At 34.1% G+C, this 14,129-nt stretch overlaps 1 protein-coding gene across 1 annotated transcript; it reads right to left on the bottom strand.

Annotated features, from left to right (window-relative positions):
- Positions 1-12,129: 12,129 nt before the first annotated feature.
- Positions 12,130-12,417, bottom strand: OCT59_002087 (uncharacterized protein; the record flags this gene model as incomplete). The annotated part of the gene is made up of 1 exon (XM_066144255.1): positions 12,130-12,417. The coding sequence occupies one exon, from the start codon at positions 12,415-12,417 to the stop codon at positions 12,130-12,132; it is 288 nt and encodes a 95-aa protein (XP_065995435.1).
- Between the last annotated feature and the right edge of the window lie 1,712 nt (positions 12,418-14,129).

Here is a 14,129-nt window from a genome sequence, read left to right as displayed (position 1 = left end):
TGCCGTTTGGTATCAAACAGCGGTACAAGCACCTATTAACACCTGGGCAGCAGCAGCCAACGCTAATAACTTTGAACATGCTTTCCTTACCCGGTTTCAGACTGCGGCTATGGTAGAGATGTGGGCGACTGAGTTAGATCAGAGGCAGCAACAACCGAATGAAAGCGTAGATGAATACGCCTCGTCCATTCAAGAACTCTATCAGCGAGTTAACGATGCAGCGTTCGCCTATCCCGATAATTTACAAGCTCGGAAATTTGTTTCTGGATTGCAACCTGAGCTCTATATGGCGGTAAAACCCTTTGGGGATCAAACATTAGCAGATGCGATAGGAAGAGCCAAAGGTTGTGAACTTACCTTACGATCAGGAAAGACGAAGTTATTGAACTATGCCAGTCAAACTACGTCTGAAATTACCAAGCTCACTAAATTGGTTGCAGCTCTAACTGAGCAAATCACAGAGATCGGAAAAAAGGTTACAGGAAATCGACCACCACCACGAAGTGATAGTAGAAATCCGAACGCTCCTTCGGGATCAAATCGACCAATCGTTTGCTATGCTTGTGGCGAACCTGGACATGTAAGCCACCGGTGCCCAATTAATTCAATGAACGTCAATAATACCAATGCTGCCGTCGCGCCTGTTGTAACTGCTCCTCCTACTTCGACTTCAACTACCAACGATACCCAAAGTTTAGTACAAGAATTGCTGAAGCAGTTAAACTCTGCGAGTAATACGACCATTGGTAATGGTCAACAGCCATCTTTAAACTAAATGGTGCATCTACCGGAGGTATAGATGCAAAACCTGATAAATCCTCTATATCATTAAATACCTTATTCGAAGCTTATCCTGCCCAACGAAGGAGTCAAACGAGAAGAGTCAAACCATATCCTAGACCAGTCGTTTCGGAAGAAGAGGAACTGTTACAACCTATTGATATTCCGACTGCTCCACTTGATATACCTAAAACAGTTGAACCAATGATAGTTACCGAAACAGCGGAAACATCATCCAAAGCCATTGAACGGACTACTGTTAACATAGCCGCCAAGAAAAAGAAAGTTCCAGTAGTTAAAAAGAAAAAGAACATCAGGAAGTCACGGGAAAAATGTTCATTACATGTATATTTTTGCAAATCATTTACATTGCAATTTTCATTATTTTAAATGTACATGTAATATTTAACATTAATGAACATCATCAATGAGATTTTTATCATGATGTGCAGCATTTAATAATAAATATTCAATGTACATATCTTTGCTATAATATTACTAACAAGTAAATTTCAGTTAACTACAGTTAGTATTGATCGGTATTACGTGATCAGTTTGCCGATCGATCTTTTTTTTTTTGATAAAAAAAAGTTTAATAAAAAACTTTAAACTTCTTTCTTTCCCTTTCTTTCACTTCCCTTCATCCCCTTATCCTTTCGTCCTTCTCCTATATCCTTCCCTTTCCTTTCGTCCTTCCCTTCCTTTTCGTTCTCCCCTTTTCTCACATCTGTAAGTTTCGTTACTTTTTTTTTAATTTATTTTTTTTTAATTTATTTTTTTTATTTATTTATTTTTTTTTAATTTTATCTTTTTTTTTTGTTTCTTTTCATTATTTTATTTTTTATAGGACGTTTACTAGGAGGACGCCGGCTTGAATACTACGAAACCGGACTTTAAGGTAGTAAGAAACTGGAAAGGGGATATTTTAAATTTAAGAAACGAACTAACGTTTCTTTTTGTTATTTTATTTTTTGTAGGACTAGGAGGACGCCGGCTTGAATACTACGAAACCGGACTTTAAGGTAGTGAGAAACGGGATTTTTGTTATTTTTACTAATTTAAGAAATAAACTAACGTTTCTTTTCATTATTTTATTTTGTAGGACGCGTAGGAAAATGCTGGCTTGAATACGAAACCGGACTTTAAGGTAAGAAACGGGGGAAGGGTGATTTTAAATTTAAGAAATGAACTAACATTTCTTTTCATTGTTTTTTTTTGTAGGACGGAGGACGCCGGCTTGAATACTACGAAACCGGACTTTAAGGTAGTGAGAAACAGGATTTTTGTTATTTTTACTAATTTAAGAAACGAACTAACGTTTCTTTTCATTATTTTATTTTGTAGGACACGTAGGAAAATGCTGGCTTGAATACGAAACTGTACTTTAAGGTAAGAAACGGGAGAAGGGTGATTTTAAATTTAAGAAACGAACTAACGTTTCTTTTCATTGTTTTTTTTTCGTAGGACGCTTACTAAGAGGATGCTGGCTTGTTCACGAAACTGGACTTGTTTAAGGTAAAAAATGGTGAAAGGGAATTTTTAATATTTTGAAGTTAAGAAACGATCTAACGTTTCTTTTTCATTTTTTTTTTGTAGAACGCTGGCTTTAATTAATATAGGTTAAATAAACAACAAAAGGCTTTTAAAAAAAAATTTCAGGCCCTTTTTATTATTAATTGGCGTAGTATTTTTACACAAGATAGAGTGATTGCATCGTAAAATATCGATAAGGAAATAATACATTGGATTTTAAGGTAAAAAACTGGGAAAGGGGGATGGAAGGATGGAAGAAGGGATTTTGCAAAGAGGAACCAAGATTCGTAAGAATCTTGGTTTTATTTATCTATTTTTATTATTTTGAAACGGTTACTAATAACTGTTCTTTTTTTTTTGTTTAGGTTCGGGTGGGCTTCCGAGTTCCGAAGAACGGAAACCCAAAGATTCGTAAGTACGAATCTTTTTTTATTTTTTATTTTTTATTTTATGGAACGGTTTACTAACCATTCCTTTCTTTTTTTTATAGGTTCGGTGTCTCGGGAGGGCTTCCGAAGAATGGAAAAACCTAAAGATTCGTAAGTACGAGTACGAATCTTTTGGGTTTTTTTTTATATTTTTTAATATTACGAACGGTTACTAACCGTTCTTTTTCTTTTATTTTTTATAGGTTCGGTGGTCTTCCAAAGAACGGAAAACAATAAACTGAGGTATCGTAAGTATTTTACTACGAACCTTAGATTTTTTTTAATATTACGAACGGTTTATTAACCGTTCTTTCTTTTTTTTAGAGGATCGGGTGGATTTCCGAAGAACAGAAAAAGGAGAAACTAAGGTTCGTAAGTATTATATTACGAACCTTAGATTTATTTTTTTAATACTATGAACGGTTCTAACCGTTCTTTATATTTTATTTTATAGGTTTCGGGTGGGCCTCCAATCTTTGGATAAAGCGGAACCAAGATTCGTGAGTACGAATCTTGGTTTATTTATTATTATTATTTTTTTTTTAATATTATGGAACGGTTACTAACCGTTCTTTTTCTTTTTTTTAGGTCTCGGGTGGATTTCCGAAGAGTGAAAAAAGAAGAACAAGATTCGTAAGTACGAATCTTAACGGAACAGATTGGTAAGTTTCGAAGTTTCACTTCACTTCGAAACTTTTTTAAAATTTTTTTTTAAATTAATTTTTTATTAATACTCTTTTTAACTTTTTATTGTTAAGTTGTACTTCTGGACAAAGTTTCGAAGAATAACTTCGAAACTTTTTTTGTAGGTCTCCCGGAGTATTTGGTTAATTTAACGAGGCCTACTGTCTTTTTTTTTGTTTTCTTTTACGGTTATAATAGAATAGATTGTTATAGTGTATTTTAATAAAATAAATTCAGTAATATTTAGTATTGTCATATCATTAACATAATTTATATAAATTCGATATGATGTTTATTATCTTTAAAATAATGTACATTATTAATGGACATTAAAATTAGGTGATGCACATCGAATATTGTGACATCGGTAGTACATTGCAGGGTCCGATGTTCAGCGTTTCTTTATAATGTACATCAAGTGACCGATATACATTTGATGAACAATTTTCCCGTAACTTCCTGATGAAAGTGAATCTTCAGCCCTTGATATCACTACATGTACCACCTTATTCGATGGTAGACGACATCAAGAATCAACAAGCTCGTATCACCTTCGGACAATTATTGGAAGTTGCGCCAAAGTGTCATTCAGAACTAATACGAGGAATACGAAAACCCACGGTTCGAAAGATGAATCTCGGTGAACAGGAAACAGAAGATACGGCCACCGCGTTGTACTGTGATGCAACGGTGAAAGGCACTGAGATTCCGTTGATTATCGATAGTGGTGCCGCCGGAAGTATTGTGTCATGTCAATTATTAAAAGACCTTAAGATCCCTATCGATAGACCATCGACCACCATGATGATTAATGTGAATGGTGAACGAAAACGACCGTTAGGAGAAGTGTTGAATTTCCCCATCACCATTCAAAATATTACTGTTCGAATTAACGTAGTAGTTACTGAAGCTGAATCTTATGCTGCAATTGTTGGAAATGATTGGTTAAGCAAAGTCAGGGCTAATATCGACTATGAATCGTCTACCATGAACCTCACTTGGAATAAGCAGACCATCAGAGTGCCAGTTGAATATCGGCTCATGCCTCAGAAGAAAAAGAAGCTATAAGGCCTTATTGATTCAAGTAGTCAACCGAAAGAAGATGATGATGGATCGGAAAAAGAAGATACCGACGAAGAGGAAACTGATGATGACTCCATTAAAGAAGAAGAGGAGGAGTTCGAAGACGATGAACCAGAAGAACGAGTGTTCTTCACTATGCAGTTTGAAAAACCTAGACGTCCGATGCGTATTCGGTATCGTAATAGTAAAAAGAAAGCTGAAGTTCGGAAGCGAGATCCACTTCCGGAATCTTCAGTATTATTAGACTGCAAGTTCGCTAACGTTGTTATAGACGCCATATATCCATGTGAAGATTTTGTATTAACCAATGAAGGAATTTACCTTGGTAAATGTTTCCATACGTGGGGACATCTTCAACATTTGAATCAAAAGTTCAAGACGACGCCTCCTAAGAAAGCAACTTGGGTATATGATTGGAAGGGACCGAAAGCTAAATGTTGGTGTTGAAATTCATTATACTCCCCGGAAGACGCCTGTTATTTCTGTCAAGATGATTTGATAACCTATCAATCAGTATGCCGACTCTCACCAACCATCCTAAAAGAATTGAGTAGAGAACGATGTGATGATGGAGTTGTACCTTCCGAGGAACAATGAGAATTTGCATTAACCAATCAACCTTACAATTAACTAATCATGGAGAAGGTTGCCGCTGAAAATGACTGACAGTTATGCTATCACTGTAGGCAGAAGACGCATCTGGAGTATGAGCAAATTACCAAAGAAGTCGAATATTATCATACGGAAATAGGATCTGAAGTGGAAACTACTCCTACTACCGTTAAGATGAAAATCGGAGTCCTCCCTACTGATTTAGAATTACCATTACTTCGATTTCTTGTTCAACGTCATGGTAATTTTGCGTGGAGTTCTTCTGAGTTAGGTCGAACTAAATTAATCTGACATTCCATCGATACTGGTAACAATAAGGCGGTACGAAAACATTGGTATCGCACGTCCAAAAATGAGCGGAATTTCATTGAGGAAGAAATTCAACGTATGTTACAAGAGGGACTAATTGAAAGATCAACAGGTCCATGGGCCGCTCCGGTAGTCTTAGTTCGGAAGAAAAACAGAAAGCTGCGTTTTTGCGTTGACTATCGAGAGTTGAATAGTATTACTATGAAGGATGCTTATCCTCTTCCTCGGATCGATGATATGCTCAATTCGTTTGGAAAAGCACAGTGGTTTACGTCTCTCAATTTGGCCAGTGAATATTGGCAAGTAGAGATGGACCCAGCAGATAGACCCAAAACCGCTTTTATTATACAATTCGGCACTTACCAGTTCAAAGTAATGCCATTCGGCTTATGTAACGCTCCGGCTACATTTTAGCATCTGATGGATGAAGTCTTACGAGGTTACCTTTGGAAATTCGTGATGGTGTATTTAGATGATGTCATCATCTATTCGGATACCTTTGAACAACACCTGGAACATCTTCGAGTTATTTTTGATCGATTGGAAGATGCTGGCTTGAAGTTAAATCCCGATAAGTGTTCATTCGTGAAGGAAGAACTGGAGTTTTTAGGACATATTGTTAGTAATAGAGGAATCCGAACCGATCCTGCTAAAATACAAAAAGTGAAGGACTTCCCTACTCCATTGAATGTTACTCAACTACGAGGATTCTTTGGGCTCGCTTCTTATTACCGACGATTTGTGCCTGGATTTTCTCGTATTGCAACACCTTTAAATAAGCTGTTGAAGAAAGGAGTTGCATATAATTGGGGTGAAAAACAGCAAGTTGCGTTCGAACAGTTGAAACAGACCTTGATCACCTCACCTATCCTTGTCTTTCCCGATTTTAACAAACAGTTCATATTATTAACGGATGCTTCGACCTTTGGGTTGGGCGTGATATTATCCCAATTGGATGAAGATGGAAACGATCGTGTGATTGCGTACGCTAGTCGTACCTGTAATAAGGCAGAAAGTAATTACTCGGCAACCGAATTGGAATGCCTTGCCGTAATATGGGCAGTAAAACATTTCCATGCATATATCTATGGGCAACGATTCAAATTGGTCACTGACCATGAAGCGTTATGTCATTTATTTAATATGGCTACCCCTATCGGAAGATTGGCCCATTGGGTCATGAAGCTCCAAATGTATGATTTTGAAACTACACATCGCTTCGGAAGGAAGCACCTCAACGTTGATAGCCTATCTAGGATAAGAATCTAGATATATACCTAAATCATCTTTTTACCATTCCCCATTATTACCGACGCCGATTTTTGGATTATATTTTTTTTTTTGATTTCAACCCAACCTATGGATTTCACCACATATTTTAACATTTTACGCTATTTGGAATCTTTAGAATTGCCTGATAATAATGATGCTGCCCAACGCCGCGCTTTTAAACGAAAGGCCCATTATTATGTTTCGATAGATGGCTTATTGTATAAAAAGAATAAGGAAAACCCTATTCGACCTTTACGTGTATTAAAGAAAAGTGAACTGGCCACTGTGTTATATAATTTTCACGAAGATCCACTTGCAGGACATTTTGGATTTTCCGAAACCTATCGTGCTATTAGTTTACGATATTTTTGGCCACAGATGGGAAACGATATTAGAAGTTATGTCCAATCGTGTGATATATGTCAACGACGAAAAAGACTATTAAGAAATGAACCTCTTCACCCTATAAAGATCGGACAACCCTTCGACCATGTTGGGATGGATATTGTTGGCCCGTTACCTATTACCACTCGTAGAAATAAGTATATTGTTGTATTAACCGAATACTTAACGAAGTGGCCTGAAGCTCGAGCATTATCAGATGCCAAGGCCGCGTCTGTTGTTTCTTTCTTTTATGAGGACGTTATTTGTAGACATGGATGTCTGAAAGTTCTTTTGACCAACCAAGGGACACATTTCGTAAACGAACTTTTAGATTCGTTATGTACTCGACTAGGTATTAAACATCACTTGTCAACCGCATATCGACCACAAACTAACGGGTTGACCGAACGATTCAATCGAACATTATGTGAGACTTTGGCAAAATATTCTATGGAGGATCAATCGAATTGGGACCTATATCTGCCTTCTGCGTTGTTTGCATATAGAACCATCCGACAACAAACCACCCGATTTGAACCTTTCTACCTTACTTACGGAAGGGAAGCAACTTTGTCGATTGAATTGAAATTGCCTAGTGATCCTACGGTTATCAGATCAGATGTTCAACAAAATCAACAAGTTGAAGATTTTCAGGAACAGTTTTACCAAAGGATTCGGATGTTGATAGGACCCTTAGAGGACAATCGTCAGTTAGCTAGAAGTAATGTGCATACTAGTCAAGAGAAACAAAAACAACGATATGATGCTCAAATTCATCCTAGACAATATGCTATTGGAGAACAAGTATTGTTGAAGAATTTCCGACCAAAGAAGATGGACACGAAATGGAATGGACCGTATTATATACATGATCGTCATAACAATGGAAATTATCAATTACGAACAATCAATGGGAAAATTCGTAAGAAGCGGGTGCATGCCAACCAACTTCGTCCTTATATCAGTAGATCATTGGAGATGTCGGATATCGGATAATATTCGATGGTGTTCTCGTTCGCGGGAGCTCACGTTTCAAGAGGGATGATGTTACACGAAATTTTGCACATGTGATTTCTGATATTATATGGTGATCCGATGAAATTCGGTACATTTGTGTACATGTCGATTTCCGGTGTTATAAGACGATTTACGCCGATGTATGATAATTGTTGATTTGTGTATATCGGTTAACTATATTAAAGATATTGATTTTATTTGAAAGATTTACTTATATATCGTTTTTATAGTTATTTTAATTTATTTATTTATTATTATTTATTTTCTTTATTTGGGTTTTGTGCTAGGAAAATAAGGGTTAGAGATATTTTTTACCAAAATTGAGATTTTTTGTGCATCTGAATCTGTGACATATGAGAATCATTTGGTGCAAATTTTATAGCATATTATCTTATTATCAAAATTAGTAAATCGAAGTTTAAAAATCATCAATTTTTTGTGTAACAATCAGCCATAAAATCTAAAAATAGATTTGGAAATGATCGACATACATTTTTTTTGAAAAATCGAAGTACCGTAATTCATTACCTATCGATCATACAAAGACAGATAATAGCTTATTAGACTTATCTCATCATAATACATCTAATATTAATCAATTCAGCATTGATAGGTAGTTATTTCAATTGATCAATAGGTAGTAAATTAATTTTTTAAGGAATTTATAACTTTAAATTAGTAATTTCTTTTTTTATTTAAGAAAAATAATAAAAAATACAAATATATCAAAGATAATAAACATCTTTGTATGGATCTTCTATATGTTGACGAATTTTTTGATATAAATATTTTTTTCTTTCTTCAGATATATGCATAACATCCAAAATATCTAATTTTTCATTTATATTAAAATTATTATCATCACGTAAAAGCTTATGGCAAATTTCAACACCACCAGAATTTTCAGAACAATAAACTTTTCCTAAATCTTCTGATAAATTACTAAAACGAAAATGATGATATTTTGTTATATGGGGTAAATTTATAAAATTATTTTTTGAAAAAAAATTTTGAAAATCAAACCACTTCCATCCAATTCCACCATTATACCTAAGTCCTTCATTACCTTTTGATGAATTATTTACAATATCTTCAATATCATCTACAGTATTAACTTTTTGATTTCGATAAGTTTTTTTTATATGTCCAAAAAATGAATCACAAATGAATTTTGTATGACCTGGTATCATAAAGTTAATTGTTATATTATTATACCAACCTAACATACTCAACCAAGACCAAAAAAAAAGTGATAAATTGTTTTTATTTTGTGCGATACAATTATCACATGTAATATGTAAATCTTTTTTTCCATCTTTAGCAAATGTTTTAATTGCTTGATAAACCATATTTAATGTTGTATTAGCCCCTTTTGACACACCTTTAGGAAATTCATCTTCCGTAATAACAAAATTTATTTGTCTATTTTCTCCACCTTCGGTTTTGCAAACACCAAATAAATGAACAGCATAGGCTGTTTTAAAAAAAATTGATCCAACTTGCTGTGGTGAATATGGAATTGATACATTTTGTGCCCAATCATAACAAATATGTGCTATAGATAAATCCTGTTTGCTTTTTTCGATATTATCATTATAATGTTTTCGTTCAAGATCTGCTGCTTTATGGTGTTCTTCATATTGATCTTTTATAATATTGTATTTATCAATATCACTTTTCGCTGCTTGCATTTTTGCTTTGAATTCTACACACTTTTCACAAAGATCAGATGCAGAAGGTTGGAATTTGAGATTAGGTATTAATTCGTGCCAAAGTCTACGAAATGTAGAATAAGAAATGATAGTTTCACTTTCATCATGTTCAAGATAAAAATCTTCTTTGTATTTCTTATATATTGAAGTATAATTTTCACCAGTTGGAAGATATATAAAATTTCCAGAATCATTACGATGTCTCATAGGAGATGGTAAACCATAAATAGTTCCATATTGTACTAAATATTCTTTAACAGAAGATGTTATATTGAAATCAACAAAGACTTTAGAATTTCGCCTTGAAACACGTCCAGTATTGCCATGAGTACGCTCAATTAATCCATTTTCTTGAAGATGAGTTTGTAAAGTTAAAAGTTTATAATCATTTAAATTGCATAATTTCATATAGGCAGGTTTACAAAGTGGTAAAGATATATTAAAGCTATATCGGTATGAATGACGTGATTTTTTATCTTTTTCGTTTTTTTCATCTTTTTCATTTGAAATTTCAAAGACCATTAATTGGCTTTTTATATGAAGTTCAAATTCATGTTTTTCTAATGCTTTTAATTCCAAGTGTCTTTCAAAAAAACGCTTAAATCCTACTTTTTCAAAACAGGTTCTTAGATCTTTTTTATTAGAAGAATTTCGGCAAGTACAGTTTGTAGAATCTTTAAAAAATGTCATTAAATCATGTACCACATCAAGTACCATTTCATTTTCCTCATATTCTTCTAATCCTAACTTGATAAAATTATAAACAGGCGTTGCGGAACTCATTGAAATTGTGATAAATTTTATTAAAAAAGAAACCAAAAAAATTTCGTTAAAAAATAAAAAATATCTGTAAAATAAATATTTTTATTAAAATAAACTCTAAAAGTAAAAGTAAAAACAAAAAAATAAAAAAAAGTAATCCTTTTTATTAAAAAAAATAGAAAGAGCTTAAAAAAGAAAGAATTTCCATAAGGATTCGGAGTATTATGCTTCATAAAGTATTTCCTTTCCTTTTTCACGGGCTGTTTCATGAGATAAACAAATTTTCATTAAAATAAACCCCCCCCAAAAAATAAAAAGTAATGATGTTTTATTATACGGAATATTATACTCCCATAAGTAAAGATGTACCTGTATTTCTTTCCTCTTTTTATAAAAAACTTCTGAAGTGGAACGCCAGCACCGTTCCCACAATAACCTATTCTGGAAAGTTTAGACTTTTAGAGGTCCAGCCTATAAAAAAAGTAGAATGTTAGTACCATTTCTATAATAAAAAAAAAAACAAAAAAAAAAAAGAAATATACCGTTCCAATAAAAAAGGAGGCCATTTGAAAAGCTCTGAAAGTCTATAAACCTATAAAAAAAAGAAATAATAGTTAATAATAACGAAAGAAAGCAAAAAAATAAATGAACAAACACAAAAAACGACGCAACACCTACCAAAAATTTTTTGGTTTAGGTTCAAGTCGTCCAAGCCATTAAAGAAAAAAAAATTAGTGTAACAATGTTTCAGAAGGTTAAATTGATAGCAAAATTCTCTGTAATACAAAACTAAATCATGTGATGTAGATCATCATACCTAAAATTAGAACCATTTTTTATTGGCAAAAAATGCCTGGATTGTGTAATGCTATTGTTTATCATTGTTTATCTCAAATTATACTGCGCCTTTCGTACCTCGATTTTCCTAGCACAGAACCCATTTGTACTATTTATATGTAAACAATTTTATTGAATTTAATTAGAAGCTATTGTGGGGAAATTAGCTCAATAGTAATTAACTGTCTAAAATTATCATTTGTACTTTATTAAAAGTGGCTTATAATCGTATTGTAATCGTATTGATATATTACGAAATCAATAACTCATCAATAGACATCTATAGATTAGATTTTGCCTTGATGACAGGAAAAAGAGATGACAGCTAGATAAAATAAGATATAAATATACCTTCTGCCAACTCTTTGATAGAATAGTTACGATATAGCTATTTTTCTGTAGTTATTTGTCGCTAAATATCTTTAAAATATATTTTCCATCCCTTTCTGTCACTTTTTATCGCTTTGCTGTAAAGATCCGAATTTACACCTGTTTAATAAAATCGTTATATTTGGTCAATATTACACGTTGTTTCTAACAGTCATATAACAGTTGTTGTTATAACCATTGCGTATTTCCATTTATCGTATTTTATAGTGTTTACCTTGACGATTCTTAACGAACAATACCGGAAGTACCTTGGATAGGTAGTATTGAGTAAGAATTTTGTTGGTATTCGTGTAGTTATACGATATAAGTTATCCGCCATTCGTCCCTTAATTACCGTCATTATTCGGTAACACCATCTCATCTGGTAGAATAGAATATCTTATTCGTGATAAAAGTGATGGATGTATCCATATATCATCACCTTCTAACATCTCATCAAATATTTCTACTAGCTCTTCTAATCCAGATACTAATATACTTTCTTTGCTAAATTCGGAATCTAAAGCTTTTAAATATGCTATATCTAAATACCACATTATTTCCTTTACCCATTCTTCTATGTTGAGTTCAAACTGGCCTAGTATACGTCTTAATGATGGTCTGTATTGTGACATCTTGTAAACCTTTTATATATGAATCTTTTATTCAATTACATTTTTTCTCGGTATAAAGGTAATTACTTGCCTTGCTATTCCGCTCTATTGACTTCATGGCTGGTTTTCTGGATGGGTTAATATTTCCTTACCTTTTTTGGCTCTGTTGGCTTTGAAATCCTATTTCTTGTTTGGTTGGGGGTAAGTAGGTGAAAATATTAATAAACAATTTAGATTATGAAATAAGTAGGATATAAGTGAATTAAATTATGAGATAAGTAAGATATAAGTAGGTAAAAATATAAAAAAGGTGATTTAGTTATAAAATATGTAGCATATAAGTAGGTGAAAATATTAATAAACGGTTTAGATTATAAGATAAGTAGGTGAGCCAGAATTGGGGTTTTCATACTACTGGCAGACGGTTTTTCAGGAACTGGGTCTGCGGTTGTAGAATCTGAGTCTGATAACAAGTCGTCTAAGACGTCATAGTCATCTGGTTCAGGCAGATGGTTTTTCTTCCCTTAACTCTTGTAGACATTCTTTTAAGTAATCAGGCTTGGGTGGAAGCGGTGGAGGAGCCCTTTTGGAAACCAGTTGCTCTTCGATAACAGGTTCGGGTTTTTTCTCAGTGGATTTCTCGGCAACTAACTCTTCTTCTTCTACTGGTGCTTCCTGTACGTCTTGTACATCTTGGATTACTTTACTAAAATTCTCCACGATTTTTGCTTTATCTAGTATGTAATAGTTTATTCGGGTACCTGAGCAGCTTACACGTATTTTAGGGGCGAATTGCTTAATCTCCATACCGAATTTATTGTCACTTAGTGTTTTGTTTTCACCCTTCTCACTGCACCAGTTCTGGTAAGTACTATAGAAATTTGTACACGGGATTTCAAGTGTATCACAATTGTCGGGCCACATCATTTCAAGGTAATATTGTATAAAACGCTGGGGATTTGGGATACTTGCTTCGATTAACTCCTGTTTCATTTGAGTATCTGGAATAGTTCGGGGATTGAAGCTAGTTAAATTCTGGCTAAGTAAGTAAGACATAAAGGAGCCGACTGTATCTGGATTTTCTAACACTTTTATAAGAGAACCGAAGTATTCTCGATTGCCCTTATATTTGGCTGAGATGTTGAGAGCTACATATCTTTCATCTCCCATTTCTATACGAATTGGCATGGCATGATTACTGAGGATCATGTAGCCAGCAAAGTCATCAATGACCTTCACATCTATTTCCTTTTCCTCGATACAGATGTAAGGCTCGGTGATTAAACTTTTGAGTCGGTTATTTGCTCCATGCCATTCCTTGCCTGACATGTCACATTCGTTGAGGATAATGAGTTTTTTGGCACGAACAGCTGCATTGAACCTTCCTATTACATCTTCAAGACTGGTAGTAGAGAAGAAGTTTTCACGGCCAAGAATATGTTCTCTGATAAAATCGGTTAAGATATTCTTACCACATCTGGGGGGACTGCGCATGATAATTGCTATACCAGGTTTTTTGTCTGGATTTTGAACCAGAAATGCGAGCCAGTTGAGGATGTATGTGGTTAACTGCTTGTCCTCTGCACACCATACCTCATGAACGTGTCGGATGATTGGATTAACTAGGTTTGATTTGATGTGCTCAGCGGGTTGGGCCCTGAAACCTAGGAAGAGATTGAAGAATTCAGGATTATACTTTGGTGCGTTTGGGGGATAAGGCATGAAGTTTACAT

The sequence above is a fragment of the Rhizophagus irregularis genome, chromosome 10, assembly GCF_026210795.1.
Source record: "Rhizophagus irregularis chromosome 10, complete sequence".
NCBI classification, from domain to species: Eukaryota; Fungi; Glomeromycota; class Glomeromycetes; order Glomerales; family Glomeraceae; genus Rhizophagus; species Rhizophagus irregularis.
Note: the sequence above shows the minus strand (reverse complement) of the source record. Positions and strands in the feature narration are given on the sequence as shown.